This window comes from Melanotaenia boesemani, chromosome 3 (genome assembly GCF_017639745.1).
Source record: "Melanotaenia boesemani isolate fMelBoe1 chromosome 3, fMelBoe1.pri, whole genome shotgun sequence".
In the NCBI taxonomy this organism is placed as follows: Eukaryota; Metazoa; Chordata; class Actinopteri; order Atheriniformes; family Melanotaeniidae; genus Melanotaenia; species Melanotaenia boesemani.
In genome coordinates this window covers 40782842-40806362 of record NC_055684.1, presented here as the reverse complement: position 1 = coordinate 40806362, position 23521 = coordinate 40782842, and the positions used below count along the sequence as shown (strand labels likewise).

At 44.3% G+C, this 23521-nt stretch overlaps 2 protein-coding genes across 2 annotated transcripts in view; both read right to left on the bottom strand.

Moving 5' to 3' along the window:
* Positions 1-18253, bottom strand: part of ppp4r2b (protein phosphatase 4, regulatory subunit 2b) — a 33296-nt gene extending 15043 nt beyond the window's left edge. The window contains exons 1-3 of the mRNA XM_041980668.1: positions 17938-18253; positions 17201-17282; positions 16580-16750 (exon numbers count right to left, since the gene is read on the bottom strand). Of these exons, the coding sequence (XP_041836602.1) occupies positions 16580-16750; positions 17201-17282; positions 17938-17971 (287 nt within the window). The 5' untranslated portion in view covers positions 17972-18253. The remainder of the gene's footprint in view (positions 1-16579; positions 16751-17200; positions 17283-17937) is intronic.
* A 2807-nt stretch (positions 18254-21060) lies between these two features.
* gxylt2 (glucoside xylosyltransferase 2) overlaps positions 21061-23521 on the bottom strand; it is a 31782-nt gene continuing 29321 nt past the window's right edge. Inside the window, exon 7 of the mRNA XM_041980105.1 lies at positions 21061-22122. Within this exon, the coding sequence (XP_041836039.1) occupies positions 21946-22122 (177 nt within the window). The 3' untranslated portion in view covers positions 21061-21945. The remainder of the gene's footprint in view (positions 22123-23521) is intronic.

Genomic DNA, 23521 nt, shown 5'->3' with positions numbered 1-23521 from the left:
TAAACGTTCATTTATGGGCAGCATGGCTCAGCAAGGTAGAGCGGTCGTCTTGTAACTCGAGGGTTGCGGGTTCGATCCTCGGCCAAGTCGAGTTCATGTCGAGGTGTCCTTGGGCAAGACACCGAACCCCTAATTGCTCCTGATGGGTCATGGTTGAGCGCCTTGCATGGCTGCTTCTGTCATCAGTGTGTGTGTGTGTGTGTGTGAATGGGTGAATGGGATGTATGATGTAAAGCACAAAGAAAGCACATTTTTATGGAGTAATTTACACTGTTGGACAAAATTCTACTTAGGGTTCTGGATAATGCTGGCACCCACTTTCTACAATATGATATTAGAAATAAGGGAAAAACAAAAAATACCTTCAAATATGAACCTAGCTAATATTACTCTAGTATTAAAACCAGGAAAAGACTCGACACTTCCAACCAGTTACCGTCAAATTTCATTAATAAATGCAGATCTAAAAATAATTAGCAAAGCTTTGGCCAGAAGGATAGAAAAAATAACCCCTCTAATAATACATCCTGACCAAACAGGCTTTATTAAAAGGTAGACATTCCTCTACTAACGCACAGATTAATTACCATTATAGATTATTCTACTCTACATAATCAGTCATTTCTTTAGATGCAGAAAAAACATTTAACCGAGGAAACTGGAAATTTTTATTTAGCTTCTGTTTGCAGAGAGGCACCAGACAGGGCTGCCCGCTTTCTCCATCACTCTTTGCTATTTTTATTGAACCCCTAGCTGCTGCCATAAGACAAAATAAAGAGATTAAAGGAATCCATGCCAAAAATATAGAACATAAGTCTGTATGCTGATGATATATTACTTTTCCTCCAGAACTCACAGACATCTCTCCCCCAGACAATCACACTTAACACATTCTCATCAATATCTAACTCAGGGCTCCAGACTAACTTTTTTTATGAGGAGCACAGCGGCCCCTAACTTTAATTTTTAGGGGCGCAAGCAGAAAATTTAGGGGCGCACACTGAAACTGCCTTGCAAAGCAAATATTCACATTTCCTCTCATTTTCATTGTATTAGTGATAAGTCCTTAAACAATAAATTCAGAAATTACAATGTTTACAATTCACATTCTTTTGTGCAGCAGATGACACAACTCAAAAAAACACATCTTGCTGGCCGCTTCCTCCCTGAGCTGCCACCTTACCGTGGTGGAGGAGTTTGTGCATCTTGATGATCCGAGTGGCTATGTTGTTGGGTGCAATGACAGGGAGACCTGGAGGGGCGTGATTGGGAGGAACTGCCCCCCCGATCTAAATCCGAGTGGTGTTTTGTTGTTGGACTTCTGATCTCGTCATGGATTGTCCATAATGAACACCTTGTTCAGAAATAAGAGTGTCCACATGTACACTTGGCACCAGGACACTCTAGGCCACAGTTCGATGATAGGCTTTGTAGTCGTATCGTCGGACTTGCAGCCGCATGTTCTGGACACTCGGGTGAAAAGAGGGGTGGAGCTGTCAACTGATCACCACCTGATGGTGAGCTGGCTCAGATGGTGGGGGAGGGTGCCGGTCAGGCCTGGCAGACCCAAGCGTGTTGTGAGGGTCTGCTGGGAACGTCTGGCAGAGTCCCCTGTCAGAAAGAGTTTCAACTCCCATCTCAAGCAGAGCTTCAACCACGTCCCAGGTGAGGTGGGGGACATTGAGTCCGAGTGGGCTGTGTTCCGTGCTTCTATTGTCGAGGCAGCCAGCTGCAGCTTTGACCGCAAGGTGGTCGGTACCTGTAGTGGCGGTAACCCCCGAACTTGTTTCTGGACACCAGCAGGGATGCCGTCAAGCAGTAGGAGGAGTCCTATCGGGCCTTTTTGGCCTGTGGGACTCCAGAGGGAGCTGATGGATATCAGTGGGCTAAGCGGAGCGCAGCTTCGGCGGTTGCTAAGGCAAAAACTCGGGCATGGGAGGAGTTTGGAGAGGCCATGGAGAATGACTTCCGGACGGCTTCGAGGAGGTTCTGGTCCACCATCCGGCGGCTCAGGAGGGGAAAGCAGTGCTCCGTCAACACTGTGTACAACTGCTGGCTTCAACTTGGGACATTGTGAGGCGGTGGAGGGAATACTTCGAAGACCTTCTCAATCCCACCAATACGTCTTCCGATGAGGAAGCAGAGTCTGGGGTAGCTGGTGCTGGCTCTCCCATCTCTATGGCTCAGGTCGGTGAGGTGGTTAAAAAGCTCCTCGGTGGCAAGGCCCTGGGGGTGGACGAGGTCCGTCCAGAGTTCCTTAAGGAGCTGGATGCTGTTGGGCTGTCTTGGCTGACACGCCTTTGCAGCATCGCGTGGACATCGAGGACAGTTCCCCTGGACTGGCAGACTGGGGTGGTGGTCCCCCTATTCAAAAAGGGGGACCAGAGGGTGTGCTCCAACTACAGGGGGATCACACTCCTCAGCTTCCCTGGTAAGGTCTATTCAGGGGTGCTGGAGAGGTGGGTCCGTTGGATAGTTGAACCTCGGATTGAAGAGGAGCAGTGTGGTTTTTGTCCCGGTCGTGGAACATTTGACCAGCGCTATACCCTCTTCAGGGTCTTGGAGGGGGCATGGGAGTTTGCTCAACCAGTCTACATGTGTTTTGTGGACTTGGAGACAAGGTTATTATAGTTAACGAAAACTACCGAAAAAACAAAAACTAAAATTAAAAAAACATTCTTGTTAACTGAAATAAAAATAAAAACGTGTTTTTGAAAAAACGAAAACTGAAACTGTATTGTGCGTTTAGAAAACAAACTAAAACAAACTAAAATGAAAGCAGAAATGTCCTTCATTTTCGTTTTTTGTAAATTTATTTCATACATAAGGCCTTGGGGTTGATATGAAATCTATTTACTTTGCTCTACCGAATTTACGCCAGGTGTCTGCGTCATACAACACCTGAAGGTCCGTGACTTCATGTGTCAACAGCGTGTCCGCGCGCTGGCTAGCATGATGCTACGGAGAAAGTTAGGAGAAAGCGAGGAGAGTCCTGTTTGGGATTTCTTTCGTTATGACCATGCCAAAGATAAAAGTGCCTTGTAGAAGAAGCAGGTGATAGAATATGTGGAAGGAAAACACACAAATCTGAAAATCCATTTGAAAAGCTGCACGAGAAGGTTAACCAGGAGCACCTGGACCAGGTAGCCTCTCTGCCCCCCTCCCCAGAAAAAGAAGCTTCAGCCAGGCCGAGCAGCATGGGGAGTGAACGTGAGTCACAGACACACTCTCAGCTACACACACACACAGTCTCACACGCATGCACACACACACACGCAAACATACCTACACACACAGTCACACACAAAATCTTGAAAAGCTAGATTTGAGAGGCTTAAATTCGTTTTTGTTTACAATGTTGGACAGCAGGTTATGTATGTTTAGCTTAGAAGGCAAGGCAGTTTATATGTACAACCCATTTCATGTACAGGACAATTCAAAGTACTTTACATAAAACAAAAGCATTACAGATATTAAGAAATAGTAAAAGACAGCAACAAATAGCAATAATCACAAAATCTTAAATTACATCAAAATGATTAAAAGCAAAAAGTTACCGTGCAGATTTCATGCGTAGGTGCATGAAAAAAATGTTTTTAACATGGATTTAAAAATGTCTACATTTGGTGAAAGTTTAATCTCCACTGGCAGTTTGTTCCACTTGTTTGCAGCATAACAGCTAAATGCTGCTTCTCCATGTTTAGTCTGGACTCTGGTCTGGACGAGTTGACCAGAGTCTTTGGATCTAAGAGATCTGCTAGGTTTATATTCTCTGAACATATCACAGATGTATTCTGGGCCTAAACCATTCTGGGATTTGTAAACTCAGAAGGGTTTTAAAATCTATTCTGTGACTGACTGGAAACCAGTGTAAAGATTTCAAAACTGGTGTGATGTGTTCAGATCTCTTAGTCCTGGTTAAAACTCTAGCAGCAGCGTTCTGGATGATCTGCAGATGTTTAATGCTCTTTTTAGGAAGTCCTGTTAAAGACCATTACAGTAATCCAGCCTACTGGAGATGGATTCATAGATGAGTTTCTCTTGGTCTTTCTGGGAAACTAAACTTTTAATTCTGAAAAGAAAAGCACACCAGCATCCAGCTGCTGGCTCTGTGTTCTACCAGACACGTTCACTTTCAGTGTCTAAAATATCCACAGCTTTATCATGTCCAGTATAACATGTGAGGTCCTGTACTGATAATCAGCTGCAGTGATTTCTACTAAAGTTGCTGCACATGCAGTGAAATTCATCATGTGGTTAATTGTGAATTGTTTCATCTGAATGAATTAAACCTCTGGTCTAGAGTTTGTTGGGTTGTTGAGGTTGTTCATGATTAGTCAGAATTATCTCCTTTAGACTCCTGGCTGCCAAGGACTGTGAATTGTCTCTTAAATGGATTCGTGTTATGTTGATGCGTGTCTTTATTATGTTATGTTGATTTTTACCAAGCACACTGTGTCAGAAGCAGCATTGCACACATTGTTTTACTTAAGGCTGTTATCTTATGGGCTGTTGTGTTTGATTTGTCGATGCCTGTTTGTTTCCTCCTGATACAGTTTTTAAAAAGTGTATCTTAAGTTTTTATTATACAGTGCTTAATCTGATTATTTTGAATTTTGCACTTGGCAAATACTCTGATGTAGAAAAAAAACAAAAAACTAAAACACTAAAACTAATAAAATCTAAACTAAGCATTTTTAAAAAACAAAAACTAATAAAAACTAGAAAATTTGCTCTGAAAACTAATTAAAACTAACTGAATTTGAAAAGAAAAAGTCAAAACTAAATAAATATAAAAACTAATAAAAAAATCCAAAACTATTATAACCTTGCTTGGAGAAGGCATTCGACCATGTCCCCCGGGGACTCCTGTGGGGGGTACTCCGGGAGTATGGAGTGCCGGACCCGATTGTATGAGCTGTCCGGTTCCTGTACGACCGGTGTCAGAGCTTGGTCCGCATTGTCAGCAGTAAATCAGAACCTTTTCTAGTGCGGGTTGGACTCCACCAAGGCTGCCATTTGTCTCCGATTCTCTTCATAACTTTTATGTACAGAATTCCTAGGTGCAGCCGAGGTGTTGAGGGGACCCGGTTCGATGGTCTCAGGATTGTGTCTCTGCTCTTTGCGGATGATGTGGTTCTATTGGCTTCATCGGGCCGTGATCTTCAGCTCTCACTGGAGCGATTCGCAGCAGAGTGTGAAGCAGCTGGGATGAGAATTAGCACCTCCAAATCCGAGACCATGGCCCTCAGCTGGAAAAGGGTGGATTGCTCTCTCTGGGTCTGCAATAGGGTCCTGCCCCAAGTGGAGGAGTTCACGTATCTCGGGGTCTTGTTCACGAGTGAGGGAAGGATGGAGCAGGAGATGGACAGGCAGATCGGTGCGGCGTCTGCAGTGATGCGGACTCTGCATCGGTCTGTCGTGGTGACGAAGGAGCTGAGCAAAAAGGCAAAGCTCTGGATTTACTGGTCGATCTATGTTCCTACCCTCACCTATGGTCACGAGCTGTGGGTAGTGACCAAAAGAACAAGATCGTGAATACAAGCGGCCGAAATGAGTTTTCTCCGCAGGGTGGCCGGGCTCTCCCTTAGAGATAGGGTGAGAAGCTCGGTGATCCGGGAGGAGCTCAGAGTAGAGCCGCTGCTCCTCCACATTGAGAGGAGCCAGATGAGGTGGCTAGGGCATCTGGTCAGGATGCCTCCTGGACGCCTCCCTGGTGAGGTGTTCCGGGCACGTCCCACCAGAAAGAGGCCCCGGGGAAGACCCAGGACACGCTGGACGGACTACATCTCTCAGCTGGCCTGGGAACACCTCGGGATCCCCCCGGATGAGCTGGTGAATGTGGCCGGGGAGAGGGAAGTTTGGGTTTCCCTGCTTAGGCAGCTGCCTGGATAAGCGGAAGAAGATGGATGGATGGATCTTACTGGCTGCACAAATACAAAACAAGTAAACATAGAACTTGTCAAATCATATCAAATCAGATGTGATCAAATTTGATATTCGCTTTGTAAGCGAAGCAGAAGGGCAACTTTGTCCCCATCATCCCCCACAGGGCATGGTATGACTGGTCCATGTAGGTCCTGGTAATAAACAGCTTCAGGAACTGATGCTTCTCCCCAGCCACTGTTCCCACTTCTTAGTAAGAAAAGTAGCTATTGGCTGTCCTAAAAGTCACTGATTAGCATATTAGAATAGTACGTAAAGTTGTAATGGATGCTGTCATAAAGAGGGATGTAGTGAAAAAGGAAAAAATTTATAAAAAAGAAAACCTAAAAATGTTTAGAACAGCAATAAATAAATACATAAATAAAACAAAATAAATAAAATAATTCTGTCAATTTTTTCTTTCTTTTTTCTTTCAGTTTTTTAAGTGTATTTTTTTTTTATTCGGAGTCTGGAACTATTTAAATATTTCCTCCACACTCTTCATTAACAGACGTTACTGTGACGGTAAACCAGCAGGATCCTCCAGCAGCAGCTTGTATGTTTCATTTCCAGCCGGGTCATGACACAGAGGTGAACGTTGTCTGAATGCAGCTGCTGCTGCTGCAAGAAGACCAAGCCTCGTATGAGAGGGTCTGCACAGCACCACTCCTTGTTGGGAAGATAAACTCCCTTCATTCACCTCAGTCTCCAAAAGTCTCCAATAACACCAGAAAAACTCGCTAAATACTGCCACAAAGTCGCTATGCTGGCAACACTGAGGAATAATAAATTCCTCCAAGACCCGCCTCTTTCCACACATTAGCCAATCACAGTGGCCGTTCGTCCCCGCTTACACACACTTTGGCTGTCGTCTTCTTCGTTGGTGTTCGAATCCTTTTCTCGTATTGAAGTTAGTTTGAGGCAAACCAGCACCTAATATATGTGTTACTGTGAGCTACGGGGCTGAAGAGGGAAGCAGAAGTTTGTTAGCAACTAAATAAATTCAGTTATAACTCCCACAAGAAAAAGACCAGCTAATGTATCGTTGCCGTTGTAGAGTAGATGAAAAATTCACTCGCACTGTCTCACATTTTAGTCGCGTTTGGTCGCAGTCTGGAGTCCTATGACTACTCTATTAACTGGTCTAAAACTATTGTTATGCCCAATAACTGTGACCTACAAAACACCCAATACTACAATACAGTCTGGAAACATTAGATATCTAGGCATAAACATTTCCCCCAGGTTATCAGAACTAACAAAGCTAAATTATGTCCAGCTACTTAAAGTAATAGAGGATGATCTCTGACGGTGGAGGCGCTTACCCATATCACTCATGGGGAGGGTTGCCACAGTTAAAATGATGGTTCTATCTAAAGTAAACTACCTGTTTTCAATGATTCCCACTAAACCATCCTCCAGCTGGTTTAAGCCACTGGACTCACATATATCTAAATTTTTATGGAAAAACAAGCCATCATGTATCAGTCTAAAAACTTTACAACAGACTAAAGATAGAGGCGGATTGGAGCTACCCAACTTTAATCATGTTTTCTTAGCTAACAAGCTGCAGTATATCTCCAAATGGCTTAAACCTAGCAGTCTGGATGAATCATGGTTAGATGTAGAGCAAGCATTGTGTGAGGATGTGTTTATCTCTGACCTGCCATTCATCAGCTCAACCATGAAAACACATAAGTGTTTTAAAAGCATCAATATCAGTTCCTCCTTAGTGGCTTGGTGGGAATTTCTAAAAATAACCAAATCCTCACTTTTTCCATGTAAGTTTACACCCCTCTGGAACAACCCTGACATCCTGCAAAACAAAAAGCTTATCAATTTTACTCAATGGAAAAATAAAGGAATCAAACAGAATATATAATAGAAAATGGAAACTTCTCGTTATTTAATATTTTTACTTCATAATATGCAATCAGCAGCACTAAATTTCTAGAATATCACCAGCATAAATCTGGTATATTTAAAAAATATACCATTAATCAATTAAACTTACAGCTACCTATTAGGGTGGCAGAATTCATGAATCTCAATTAGGGCTGAAACGATTAGTCGACGTTGTCGACAATAGTCGACAATGAAAACAGTCGAAAACTAATTTACCCGTCGACTATTGTCGGCAAAAAAAAAAAAAAAGAAAAAAAAAAAAACACCTACTGCGCGAGACATCGTCTTCTTCCCTATCTCTGCTGAGAGTTGCACAATGCCCATGCGCAAAGAAAAAAAAACACTACAGAGTGAGACATAGTCTTTTTTTCTTTTCTCTGCTGAGAGTTGCACATGCGTAATAATGTCCGCAAGGGGGAAAATATGGCGGACGATCGGTAAATAGAATGGCGGCAGAGGACGTCAAAAGTCTGAAATAACTTCTGGTTAAACTTACAAAATAAATTAAATACATGTCAGATTTGTAAAGGGGACTTTGCGTACCACGGAAGTACGTCTGCAATGCTCGAACATTTAAAGACGAGGCAGGTCGGACTTACATAACAACCTCATGCAAGATTTCAAAGCTGAAAGTGAAATAAGACCCACTTAATAATTATACATAGATACACAGATACATAATCTGATTGGTCGACTAGTCGTTTTAATAGTCGGTGACTAATCGACCATCAGAATAGTCATTAGTTGCAGCCCTAATCTCAATGCCCCAAAGCTATTATCAAAAACATATAGACTATTATCCAAACTAGAAGACTCAATCTGTCTTCCAACTTTAAAATGGGAGGGTGACTTATCCAGTAACTTTAATAAAGATGAATGGTCACAAATATGTTTAAACACCTTTAAAATGACTAAGAATTCAAATATGCAACTAATACAATTCAAAATTCTGCATAGAACTCATTATACAGGACAAAGGATGTTCAGGATGGGTCTGTCACAATCAAACATCTGCACACACTGCAATGAAAACACACCAGACAACTATCTCCATGCCTTGTGGTCCTGCACACCTGTCCGCAGGTTCTGGCTTCAGGTATGTGTGGACATGTCAACATGGTTTAAATGCAATATTCCTACAATCCCCGCACTATGTCTACTTGGTGACTTGGGTGACATTAATATGTCAATTAACTCTGCACACATGATATGCACAGCATTATGCATCGCAAAGAAAACTATCCTTGTGAACTGGAAAACCAAAAATAATCTGTGTATTCAGCAGTTTAGGAATCTCTTAGTTGACCACATCAGTAGTGAGACAATGTCTGCCTCCTCAAAGAGGAGTCCTCTGGTCCCCTGTGTTTAGCTCCATCATTTAGTGTAGGTGGAGGACTGTGACCTCGTTGCTTTGTGGGTTGGATGTGGGCCCTCTGTGTCCGGCCCTGGTGGGCTTTGCGGGCAGTCTGCGGTCAAGGTCGCCTCGTGGTAGTGGGGTGTGGCCACTGGGCCAGGCTATTTTGGGGTGGGCTGGGTGGGGGTTCTGGGCTCTGGTGCCTTGCGGCGGCCCCCTCTCTTCCGGGTGAAGGGGTTGGTTGGCCTGCCCAGATGAGCTGCCACGAGGCGGTTGGTGCATGCCCTGGAGTCTGGTTGCCACCCTCGCACCCAGGGTATGTCCCGGTGGCAGGGGGACCCAGTGGGGTTTGGGGGATCATAGGGGAAGGTACCCTGTCGGTTCATCCTACCTTCACAAATATATTAGGTAGCTTTTTTTTTTTACTGTTGAGGCGTCACAGCGGTGCCTTGTTGAAAGACTTTCGTGTTGTGAAATAAAGTTAATTCTTTATTTATATGCATATTAATGGAAATTGTAGGTGTCCACCAATGCAGGTGTGGATGTGTGGATTCATCGGCCACATTTTGAGGGTAGGTCACCAGAGGCAGCCACACCACACCTCACAGCAGCTAAACCCTCAGTGTTGAAGAACGTGAGGTTAGGTGTACACTGAGGGCTGTCAACCCCAGGAAGGCCCCGGGACCTGACGGTGTCCCAGGATGGGTGCTGAAGGACTGTGCGCATCAGCCGGCTGGAATCTTTACCAGGATTTTCAACCAGTCCCTGGCCCAGGCCACAGTCCCTTCATGTGTGAAATCCTCCACTATAGTCCCTCTGCCAAAGACACCTCACACTTCCAGCCTGAATGACTACCGGCCAGTAGCACTCACGCCAGTGGTGGTTAAGTGTTTTGAGAAACTGGTTCGTAGTCACATCACATCACTCCTGCCTCCAAGCTCCGACTCCCACCAGTTTGCCTACAGGGGTAACAGATCCACAGAGGACGCCGTAGCCACAGCCCTGCCTGCCGCTTTGTCCCATCTGGAGCAGAAAGGGAGCTATGTCCGGATGCTCTATGTGGATTATAGTTTGGCGTTTAACACCAGCCTCCCCTGCAGACTGGTGGACAAACTCTGGGACTTGGGGCTTCCGGACTCCACCTGTATGTGGATTAACAGTTTTCTCCAAGGTCGCAGCCAGAGGGTCAGACTGGGTCGACACACATCTACGGCCCTCAGTACCGGCTCCCCACAGGGCTGAGTGTTGAGCACCCTACTCTACACCCTCTACACCCATGACTGCACCCCCTCTCCCCACACCATAGTGAAGTTTGAGGATGAACCACAGTGGTGGGGCTCATCTCTGGAGGGGATTAGTCATTGTAAAGGGACGAGGTGGAGAAGCTGTTGGTGTGGTGTAAGGAGAATAACCTGCTTCTAAACACCACAAAGACCAAGGAACTGGTAATCGACTACAGCAGGAATAAAACGGACATCTTACCACTTAACATTGGGGGGGGGACTGTGTACAGAGGGTAGAGGACTTCCGGTGGAGCACAAACACCCATGAGCTGCGGAAGAAGGCTCAGCAGAGACTCTACTTCCTCAGGGCACCGAGGAAAAATAATGTCAACCAGAGACTACTGCTTTGGTTGTACTGGTGCACCACAGAAAGTATCATAACACACCACCTTGGTGTTTGGTTCTGCAGCTGCACTGTGGCTCCAGAGGGTCATAAACACGGCCCAGAAGATCACTGAATGCCCTCTCCCCACACTGGAAGAGCTACACAGTTCCCGTTGCCTCAGGAAACACAACATATCCTAAAGGACTCATCACACCCTGGACACTCCCTTTTTAACTGTTACCAGCAGGAAGAAGGTACAGATCTATCAGAGTGAGAACAGACTGAAAACAGCTTTTATCCTGTAGCTGTCACCACACTAAACAACTTCAAATAATCTGCAGTGTTTACACACTGCAATAAATACTACCTCCGTTTACATGCAATATGTGCAATATAATAAGTAGAAGGTTGAATGCGTGGAAGATTAGTTGTTTATTTATCTTAGCTGTTTTTATTCAGAATTTTATGGTGGAATGTTAGATGTTGCTGCATTGACACTTTAATTTCGTTGTATATGTCACATGTTACAATGACAAACGTCAGAATCACATTCGTCATGGCGGTGCGTGAAGTGTAATGGTCCCTCCGAATCCAGCCTTCAAATCCGCCCTTCGTTTGGCCTCAAACGAAGGCTGCTGGTGATGCATCCTTCACGGCCTCTTTTCTCCCAGCATTCATTGCGCACAAGACAGCGACGAATCAGCAACCGAGCTCAAAAGAGTATGTTTTAGGTTTCAGTCTTGTTAAAAAATATGTTTTAACTAGACGTTAGTAGAAACTAACAAAACCAAGTATATTAAAACATGTTTGTTGGTGACATTAAAATTCTGTAATATTTGATATTCGTGAATTTTTAAGGAGTTAATGCAGAGTGTACAAAACAACAGAGCCTCATACAGTGTTTTTATTTTATTTTATTTCGGTGTTAACGTTCAAGGAAGTGTCCGTTGAGTATTTTCAGAGGTTTAAGTGATTCAGCGTCCTACGTTGCTGTTATGGCAAATTCTTGTTGGCTAGGTAGGCTGTCAAATTTCACGAACTTGAACTGGACTTCATAGCGTGTAGACTACATAGGACGCTCTGTAACCTGTGTGTAGAGCCTGAATTGGGACACACCATGTATATTTTAAATTTTTCAACTATTTTGAGTATTTCATTATTATATATTATACCATGGTCTGGGTGAATACTTGATTCTGATTGGCTGAAGGGCGTCCATTAAAAAGTGATGATGGACACCAATGAAAGAAGTTCCGGTCAAATAACCTTATTGCTGTAAGTTACTGTGCTGACTAAACGGTAGTTGGTAACCGTGGCAACAGACACCACCGGGCTGCAGACGCGCCAGATCAGAGCAGCCTGCAGGATTACTGAACGATGTAGGAAATGATCTGTGGACTTTGACTGTTTGAAACAACATGTGGCATCATCCTCTGGACACACACCAGCTGTATGAGCTGCACCCGCCCTACGAAAGGTGTGTGTCATGTAACATAACTAACATAACTGCAGCCGACCGAGCTGCAGGTTCTGTATCAGAGCCGGTTACCTTGGCAACGCGTCACAACAAAATAGTCCGCTCAATCACTTCTTGTGAAAAACTTAGGATTTTACCGTAAAAAAACATTAACATTAATAATTTAATATTTTTTCTTTCTTAATGGACCATGGTATAAGCGGGATAATGCCTTCCAAGGTGGCCATTATCATAAATGAATTGACAACGCGGAGGCGTGAACTCCATTAGTTTATGATAACGGCCACCTCGTCGAGCATTATCCCTTACATATGTGAATATCTTCACTCATCTACACTGTGGAATCATACCTATCAGACGTGCTGGCTCTGTGCTGGGGGGGGGACTCTGTCATGGCGGTTGCAGAGAGGATGACACTGGACAAGCTGCTGACCATCATTGATGATGGCAGCTACCCTCTGCATGCCGCCATCACAGCACAGAGGAGCTGGTCTAGCAGCTCTACAGACAGACCAGAGAAACCCATCTCACCCACAAGCATCAGATTGTTTAACTGGGGAGGGAGGGTACTTATGGTGTTTACTTATTTATATATGTACTTCTGTCACTTTATCTCAAACCCTTTTATTTTCAGTTTGTAATTATGTTGATTTTCTGTATTGTTTTTGTATGCTGCTGAGTCCCCCAACTTACCGACAGATAAACCAATGACTTCCAACCACGGTAGCTCGCTTGGACAGAACGGGGAAAACTGGCCATAAAACTGGTAGCGTGCCATTCCCACCATAAGATGCTACTCTATTTTTATCAAAAGGTGATTTAAATATTGATTCATGAGATTTATGGTGCATTCTTTGTTTGTCAGTAGTCCCTGACGTCACTCAGGAGGGTGTTCCACCAACGTAGCTAAGAAATCCAGGCTGTATCAGCAAAGCTTCGCTTGAACTAACACCATCTGTGAAAGACTCAAGCCGTTCCACTAACACATTCCAGCTGCATCTAGTTGAGCTAATCCAAGCGAGGCTTACATAGCCTGGCTATGAGGGAGGTCCTCAGGAACGTAGGAAGCCCTGATGAGTGGATGGTGGAAAAGAGGAGCAGAAAAAGAGAGCAAACCGAGAGCTTCATTTTCTCAGCAGCTGAACAAAGAAAGCTGATGGAGATCAGTGACGTGCGGTGGGTTCATGGCTGGTGAGGCACCGACTCCTATGGAGTCACATTTACATTGTAAGAACAAAAAGAGCTTCTTATTAAACTATTCATCCACCAGCATGGTGAGGCAGAGTACTGCCTGCCTCACCTGCTGCAGCAGGAATAATTCCCTCACACACACATTAAAGACATTACACACGCTGTGGGGTGTATAATATGGTGTCATGGTGTATAACACATATTTCTGTAACGTTCATGTTGGATATGCTGAGGACCAGAAACGCGTCATGAACCCAGTTTGTACTGGATCACCAGTCAGAGGAGGCCCAGCTCACCACAGCCTCACCCGGGATTTCTGTCCTGGATCTGATCCAGAAATCCTCACATTCAGAGATTTTTGCGTAGTCACACTGAAGATGTATTTTAACACAGATCAGTGGAAAATATTAATATTTATTTTATGTACTTTTTTCTCTTCTGACCGCAGGTCACTGCTGTCAGTTGCTGATTCACCGTCCTGGTTTATTTCTGCCTCCTCTTGTTATAAATCTGTTTACATAAAGCAGCTGATTGTCTCTGTATGTACTGGCCCTGCACAGTTTATTAATAACCCAATAATCAATATGGATCATACTTTATGATTATCATGTATGCGACCTACATTAACTCTGCACTGTTACACCAGCAGCAGCATCTTACCAGCAAAGCGAACCTGCAGCAGGTGGAAATAAAGAACCAGAACATGTCTCAGAGTGGGAGGTATCTTTAAAGAAATGTTTGTTCTAAACGTGTTGAGCTGTAAACATGTTGCTCTGTAGATACCAAGACAACGTCAGAGACCACTGCTACTGGTGGTCCTCCCCCTGAAAACCGTGGGTCTGGTGGTCTGAATGAGCTTTGAATGAAGCGTGCGCCCGCTGCAGGGTCATTAATGAAAGGCCAAGCCATAGTAACCAGAAAGGAACTCTGTCTCTATCTATATCTTTCTCCGTCCATCTCTTTAGACCAGCTTTCTCTTTCTCTCTCTCTCTTTAAACACCCTCGGCCTGTATGGACGGGACTCAGCTGATCCCAGTTTTACTGGTAGCCGACCAGAGGCAGTGGAGGTCGGGTTCCTGAACCTGGGGAGGGTTAATAAGGTGTTAATTAGTTTTAATGAACATCATGTTCTTTTTTTATTTAATTTCATGTTCAGTACGTGTATAGTCGTGTTTCTTTAGTTAAACTGGCACTGACAGATTTATTTATTATTCCAGACAAAGCAGTGATGTAATAACAGCTGTTTCTTGTTTTATACCAGAATGAGGCGGAGCAGCGTTCTACCAGGTGGAACTTTCTTTACGGAGTCTGTATCAGATCTTCGAGACACAGCTAAGCTAAGCTAAACGTTAGCCTGCCCCCGAACAGGCTAGTTCTGGTGCATCAGTTACCATGGTTACTCAGTGCCATTCACATAAACCACGTTGATGGACAGAACTCTGGCTTAAATGAGCCAGACTTATTAAGGTAAACCCGGCTTTCCTTTAATCCAGCTTTGTGGAACACCCCCTCTGGTCTCTTAAGTTGTTTTTGTTTTCTTTTTCAAAACCTTCAGTAAAGTTTAAAAAAGTGGTTGAATGAAGAGTTGAACATGAATTCAGTGTTTAGTGTTCTTTATTAAAAGTAGGTCATTAATAGCATAAAATGGCCATGGCTGCACTTAAACTATTTTTTAAATTGTTTGCTAGTCATCAGTGATCATTGATATATAATCAGGAAAAAAGCAGAAGGCCGGCACCACGCCCAGGAGGACCAGCCCCCCCCCAGAAAACCACTGGTCATCACCTTAACAGACCAAGCAAAGTCTCACTGCAATCTGAAGCTCTTTAAAGGATCTTTAACACTAGAACCGCCAAGAGGGTAAATTTTATCTCCTTGGTTGTTCAAACACTTGTATCTCTGTTAAAATAAAATCCTACTTCTCTCGATTCGCGACTTTTCCTGAAATGGGTCCAGTAAACATACAGTGAATTATGGTGGGTGTGTGAAGAAAAAGAAATCTGAGTATTTATACCTCGAACCGCCAAAGAGGTAATTTCTACCGTCTAATTTAATGCACGGTGTCCAGCTGTCAGATGTTTTCACGTCACGTCCATTTGCGCCACTTCTGGTTGCTTAGTAACGCACGTGAGTTTGACAGCTGTCAGAGTAATAGGGTTTTATAATTGTTTAGGGTAAATAGTGCTAAACTTGACAAACGGATAAATACAAGAGATGGATGAATGCCAAAGAAGTTTGGTTATTATTCCAAGACCTGAGTGACAGAGAGTCGGAGGGAAGAGAAGTAGCTCTGGATGTGGGTGAGGAGGATTCTGACGAGACGGTGGAGGAATCGGTGGGGGGGAGAAAGTGATGATCCGTCATTTTTACCCGGTCTCGGAAAAGGTCTCGGCTTTTGGTCACAACCGAGGAGTCACCCAGCACACATCCTCAGCCTGGTAGCCGACGGGCTGCAGTGAAAGGTGATGACATGTCATTTTGTAACATCCTGGTAACCTTCTCTGCTCTAGTTGAGCTAACTCTACGTTAGTTTATTTTATTCGGCCCTGGCACAGCTGTCAACTGGGGCGGACTGTCGGTGCGCCCCAACTGCAGCACGTCGCCAGGGCGGGGACCGGCCCACGCAAAGGCCACAAGGGGTCTGTGGCGATGTCGGCTACCCACCCGACCCGTCTTGAAACACGACCAAGGAGTCTGACGCACACGCGAGTCAGAGGGCTCGCAGCAACGTTTCTTTATATTATCTTCCTCTAAAATGAACTAAAATATTGAAATCTGTTATTTTGGTATTTAATATATGCTGTTTTGACTGTTTAGCTAGTTTTTTTAAGTCGCCATTATAACTATTAAAATAATAAATGTAAACAAACAACTTCAAGCATCTTTGTGTTATTTGCGCTGTTGCAGCAGGGGGTGGTAAAAATGGCCTTTCTCTGCAGTCCTAGTGTTGAAGGAGTCAGACAGCAGTCTACATATAGATGCTTCACGCTCGTGTTTTTGTGTCAAAATGATGGAAAGATTTAATTTTTTTACCAGTTGTTGTTCTTTAGGCAAAAGAATTGATCTGTCAGTGCTGGGTCAACACAACCTGACTCGGCCATGTCCTGATGGGTACTTACCCATTGTATTCCTTCACAATCTTCAAGATTCTCTCCTTCATATCTTCAAATGGGACCGACTCCACATTAGGATTTGCTGGGCCTCTTTGCTCAGGTGCTGATGCCTTGAAGTCATCCATCACCTTCTCTAGTTTAAACAGAAAGTAGTTCTTAAATTGAGACCATTGAACCCTGGAAGAAACATAGAAAATAATTAGTGATATGTAGTTAATGCCAGCCACAGTATGCCATCATCTATTTTTATACCCACATAAGATTTAACATAAAAAACCCTTGACTTTCATGAAAACAGTGATACATGACACAAAAAACTTAAATAGAACTGGATTCTGGCTAATCTGCCTGTTAGATGGTGGGCTGCTGTCACTGACCTTCCTGCACATCTTTACCCGCTATCCTCCCTGGCTGGTACCACTTTTATAAATGTACCTTTTCTGTCCCCAGAGCTTTTCAACACGACTCAACACTGTCAACATAATATTACAGCTCAGGTCTATTTGTTAAAGATAAGCCATAATAAATCTGCATGTGCACTATGCTGACTATGGATGCTTTCAGTAGTAAACAGGGGATTATCAGGTAAACCGTACTTGTAAAATCAGGCCTACAGCGCTCACTTACATGGTCTGTCCAGTCTTGGCAACATGGCATAAAAACTGTTCCAAAAGAGGGGATGGCTCCTTCTTTGCTTTTTTGTCAAAATCTGAGAAGACAATGAATCATGACAAGAGGAGACATACATATAAATGATCGTGTTTCCAGTGAACATGAAAAAGTTTCGATTTCCTCTAGATTACAATTTTAACTGCCACTAAACCTGGTCGTTCACACTTCTATGCTTATTAAATATCCGAGGCAACTAAACTGTGTGTTAGTAGTTGTCCAGAGGGACTTAATCTGAAGACAGTCAAATTATTTGATCATTTTCCTTTGACATAAGTGAGACTGAGCGCTTGCTAGCCGTAAACTAGCTAAAGTTTAGCGCACTGAAAAGCTAAGTTAGCCGCACAGGGAACCCGGCAAACGGTTGTTTTCGCATAGCCGGAGACACCAGCCTGAAATTCCCCGGAACCGTCAGCGAGTACATGGTTAAATAATGACAAAAACAGCATACAGGTTCGGAAGTACCGACGAATACAAGCTCATTTGTTCGCTTAGTATCGTGGCTAATGTATTCAATAAACAGCTAACCGTTTGCGTGAGAGAGCTTGTTGTATTAGCATAAGTGGCAGCTGGCTAGAGACATTAGCTTGTGAGCTACAATCCATTTATTCCTTTCAAATACAAGAACATTTTCGAAAACATAGTTATCAAGCTTTCTCAATCAAGCTCAAACTAGCTCATGAAGATGAATTGACCTTTGAGCGCTTCTTGAATCGAGTCAGTTTCCATCACGTCGTTGCCTTGTGTCAGTGTTGAGGATGTAAACGGCAGACTGGAGGCTAGCTGCTATGCTAAGCTACAATCTCACAGGCAAATGAGGAGGCAGCATTTTAATATGGCGCCGTGAGGTCACTGCCTGTTCACCACGGCGCGAGGACAGCTGCACGACTGATCAGTGTACTCATTTCATTCAGCATGAATGGGCCAAAACGGTGTTATAAGTCAGCAAGTAGCACAAGCAGAATTGTACAACATGACAATGTTAGTTAGTTAGTCAGTTAGTTAGTTAGTCAGTTAGTTAGTTAGTTAGTTAGTCAGTCAGTCATAGCCTGACAGGTTCAGTTGCATAGATGCAGGATTTAAAAATACTGTACAAAGTCTGAAATGTAGGTTTAAGTTTTCTTCATTTCATTTTCAGAAAACTGACAAAATTAAAAGCCAACTAGAAGCTCTTGAGAGCGCAGCCCTCCACCAAGTCCTAGCAGGGTCCCTCACCCAAGAAAAACCCCTACAGCCCACCCAGTTCCACCCCCATGCCAATTCCTGGGTCCAGGCGGTGATCCAGATCACCCCAAAATCTAATCACTCGTTCCTGTATTCCACTTCTGAGATTTCTTGAAAGTTTAATCAAAACTAGTTAATAACTTTTAGAGATACGTTGCTAACAGAGACAGAGACTAACGCCACTGAAAACATAACCACCTCGGTGGAGGTAATTATACAAATATAATCAACACAGTGAATTAACTGAAGTACTGAAAGGGAAAAACTTATATCTGCATCTTATCACATTTACATTTGTATATGTAACATATATTAACACATCACTGTAAGAAAAACACAACTTATTCAAACATTGCACCACATTCAACAATCCAGCTTCCTGATGGCAAACCTATAAATAAATATAAATGCCAGTACGGCTCTTTATATTTATTTATTATTTCTTTCTTAAAGACAACTCCAGTTTTTATTGTGTTGATTTCTTTATTCAAGATTATCAGTGTTCCCTCAATTTAGTTTTAAATGTGTTTTCACACATTTTAAATTAGAACAACTTTCCCTTTTTTAAATCTCCTTTGAAGTTTGTTTGCTGTCTTTTTATGGGCTTTAAGCATGATTTATAAAAATAAAGGGTTTTGTTGGCTCTTTTGTTTAGCTCATTTAAAATGGTCTGAGGCAAAGTGGAAACCTGGATGAAGATGTGAACTAGTTTGTGGAAAGCATGGACGGCGTGTCCTGCAGACTAAAGAGGAGAGGGAGCATCCAGCTTGTTATCAGTGGACAGGTGAAAAGCAGCATCTCTGATGGGATGGGGCTGCATTAGTGTCTATGGCGTGGGCAGCTTCCTCATCTGTGAAGCTCCATCAATGCTGAAAAGTACATGGAGGTTTTAGAGCAACATCTGCTCCCATCCAGACAACGTCTCTTTCAGGGAAGGCCTTGCAGATTTCAGCAAGACAATGTTGAACCACATCCTGCATCCATCACAGCAGCATGGCTTCACAGGAGAAGAGTCCAGCTGCTGAACTGGCCTGCCTGCAGTCCAGACCTTTCACCAGTACACAACATCTGGAGCATCATGGAAGCAGAAATCCAGCAGCCAAGGTCCAGGACTGTAGAGCAGCTAGAATCCTGCATCAGACCAGAATGGGACAACATTCCTCTCCTAAAACTCCAGCAACTGGTCTCCTCACTTCCCAGATGTTTCCAGACATGTTAGAAGAAGAGATGCTGCACCATGCTGAACACCACCCTGGAACTACTTTTTACACCATGCTGAACATCACACTGGAACTACTTTTTACACCATGCTGAACATCACCCTGGAACTACTTTTTGCCATCCATCCATCCTTCTTCTTCTGCTTATCCAGAGTCGGGTTGCGGGGGCAGCTGCCTAAGCAGGGAAACCCAGACTTCCCTCTCCCCGGCCACATTCACCAGCTCATCTGGAGGGATCCTGAGGCATTCCCAGGCCAGCCGAGAGATGTAGTCCGTCCAGCGTGTCCTGGGTCTTCCCCGGGGCCTCTTTCTGGTGGGACTTGCCCGGAACACCTCACCAGGGAGGCGTCCAGGAGGCATCCTAACCAGATGCCCGAGCCACCTCATCTGGCTCCTCTTGCTGTGGAGGAGCAGCGGCTCTACTCTGAGCCCCTCCCGGATCACCGAGCTTCTCACCCTATCTCTAAGGGAGAGCCCGGCCACCCTGCGGAGGAAACTCATTTTGACTGCTTGTATTCGCGATCTTGTTCTTTCGGTCACTACCCACAGCTTGTGGCCATAGGTGAGGGTAGGAACGTAGATCGACCAGTAAATCCAGATCTTTGCCTTTTTGCTCAGCTCCTTCGTCACCACGACAGACCGATGCAGAGTCCGCATCACTGCAGACGCTGCACCGATCGGCCTGTCAATCTCCTGCTCCATCCTTCCCTCACTCGTGACCAAGACCCCGAGATACGTGAACTCCTCCACTTGGGGCAGGACCCTCTTGCAGACCCGGAGAGAGCACTCCACCCTTTTCCGGCTGAGGACCATGGTCTCGGATTTGGAGGTGCTGATTCTCATCCCAGTCGCTTCACACTCGGCTGTGAATCGCTCCAGTGAGACGTTCCAGTTCCCTAGAGCTAGCTTCTGCAGCCGAGGATCAGACCGCCAGGGTCCCCGGCTCTGGCAGCCGCCCAGCTCACACTTCACCCGACCCCTATGGCCCCTCCTGCAGGTGGTGAGCCCACGGGAGGGGAGGCCCATGTCACCCTTTTGAGCTGAGCCCACCAAGCCCCATGGGCAAAGGCCCGTCCACCAAGCACTCGCCTCCATGCCCCACTACCAGGCCTGGCTCCAGAGGGGGGCCCCAGTGACCCACGTCTGGGCAAGGGAAACCTGGGTCCATGATTTGTTGTCATCATAGGGTGTACTTTTTACACCATGCTGAACATCACCCTGGAGCTACTTTTTACAGACGTGTTGCTGCATCAGATTCACTATCAGCTCATATTTTCCATCACATGGTGAAACGTCTCTGTTTCATCCTGTTGTTGATCTTCTACTGGGGATAAAATATAGATGGGTGAGGTTATGCTTTATTTACATTCTACATAGAGACCTGACTTAGTTGGGATTGGGGTTGTAATACAAATACCACATACTATACCACATACTAGAGACATTTTCAGTTTCCAGCTTAACAGACAAGATGCATGAAGATCATTACAGTACATTAAAAACCATGTTTGAACATGACACACGTGTTGATGGCAGGCCACATATATCCAACATATGCCCTTAACACACACATACATGCAAATAAACACATGCATACACACACATATGTGCACGCTTGTGCACCACTCATTTTTCTCTCATGGTAAACATGACATGCTTGTCTTTCATAAGGCGCATCGTCAGCCGTATGGCATCACCATGTGAAAGAAATCCTCCCACATTCACTTTGACTCAGGTCTGTAAATGTTGCATTGAAAGTTGAAGAAACAACTACAGCAACCTGTCCAGTTTTATTTAGAAAGTGCATGTTAACATTCATGTTTGTGTGTTGGGTCGTATGTTTCCTGACATCTGGAGACAGAAAACTGGATTCTTCTCGTTCAGAGTCGCATTTCTACTTATTTGCTGCTACAACATTCAGAACATCTGAGATGAAGTTCCTGGAACTCAGGCTTTAAGGATCGAAGCCATCACACAACGAAAATGAAGTTTTCGACCTTTCTACCGTTTTCTGGATGACTTAAAGTCTTCTTACAGGCTGGAGACGGACAAAGTCCTCACAAGGCAAAATAATGTCAGTAACCGATGGGAAAGTCCAACAGCAGCCGTCAGACACGGTCAAACGGCAGCTGTCCAACATTCCCACACGTTACAGCATCATGAGGATAACGAGGATCTTCATAAAGGCTCTCGCCCAGGAGCTGTAATGTGGTGAATGCCGCCGATGCAAAGCAATCTGGCGTCCCTTGTCTCCATCAGTTATTTATGTGGTCGGACATGGCGGACCACTTTGTCCTCAAATACTTTCCTCATCGTCCTCTCTATCTGCTTCAGAAAGACTTGTGGTATCCGACCACACAGGGTGTGGACTGTGTCCAGGAACTGGGTCTGCATGGGGTAGAGGAGAGACTGGAACATGTTGTCCTCAAAGGGAAACTGCAGAGACAGACAGAGACACTTTTACGCTGATGATATTCAGTTGTATTGTTCCTTCAATGACCCAGAGTTTAACTTTTTATCTGTCCATAAAAAAACTGGCTCTCTTCAAATTACCTCCAGATAAATTCAAACAAAACAGACACTGATCATTGCTCTGGATTAAAAGATCAAAAACCATCCTGGTGCTCTGAGCTTGCCTGCTGAAACCAGCCTCAGAAACCTCGGGTTGTGTTTGGAGGCTCGTTCCTCTGACCAAAAGTTGTTTTTATCGTGTGATATCTGTCTCTAAAGTCAGGAGAATGTTGTCAGAATCAGATCCTGAAATGATCATTCATGCTTTTATCTCATCTCGTACTGATCATCTTAATTCTGTTTTCACTTGTTTCACTAAGGCGACCCGACAGACTTCAGTTAGTGCAGAACTCTGCCTCCCAGACTTCAGGTCCGCCCAGAACAGCCCACATCAAGACTTCATTGGCTTCCAGTCTAACTTCATACTGACTTCAAAACGTTAGTTTTGACTCTCTGGGCGTTACGTGGTCAGGCCCCCAGTATACTCCCTACATCTCAGGTAGCACCCTTCAGGGTTCAGGACAGGGCCTCCTGAAGGTCCCAAAGACCCGTTTTAAAACCCGGGGAGACCTGGTTTTCAGACTGCAGGCCCTGAGTTGATCCTGTCCCTCCGTGTGGTCGACTCCATGGACTCAGCTGAAAACAATTTTATTCAGGAAAGCTGTTTGTTGATGGTTGTTATTTATATTATTGTTATTATTGTTATTATGATTAAGTTGTCTTTATTTTATAAATAAACTTTACTCACTTACAGAGACAGACATTGCTCTAAGTCAGCGTCCATTCTGAAGCCGTTTCAGGTTTAATGGTTTTATAGGGAACCATCACTCTAACTGGTATTTACAGGTCCTGTCAAGAAGGGGGCGGAGCTTAAGGATTACTGATGAATTACAGCCCGGCTGGTTTGGAAGAGGCTTGTATCAGCTGAGCAGAAACTAATTCTAAAATGAAAAACTGAGGTCAGGGTCGGGCGATCAACATATCCATACCGGTCTGATACTATGTGCATGTTCCCAGAGTCAGAAGCAGACATGGAGAAGCTGCATTCAGTTTCATTTTTTATCACGTCGTTATTGATCATATTAAAATCTGGATGAGATATTTTCTCTGTGAGGAGCTGGTTTTGAGCCTGTAGCTGCTTCTTCACAGCACTGAACTGAATCCAGTAAAAACCAGTTTTTCCTCCTTATTTCTGAAGATTCTGACAGTTTTCCAGCTTCCGTGTTGAGCAGTCGTTCCCAGAGACGAGGTCCAGACCCACAAGGGGGTCGCGGGAGATTTTCTACGGGTCGCCAAGTAAAGTTTTATTTTTTTGGCCCGCTGT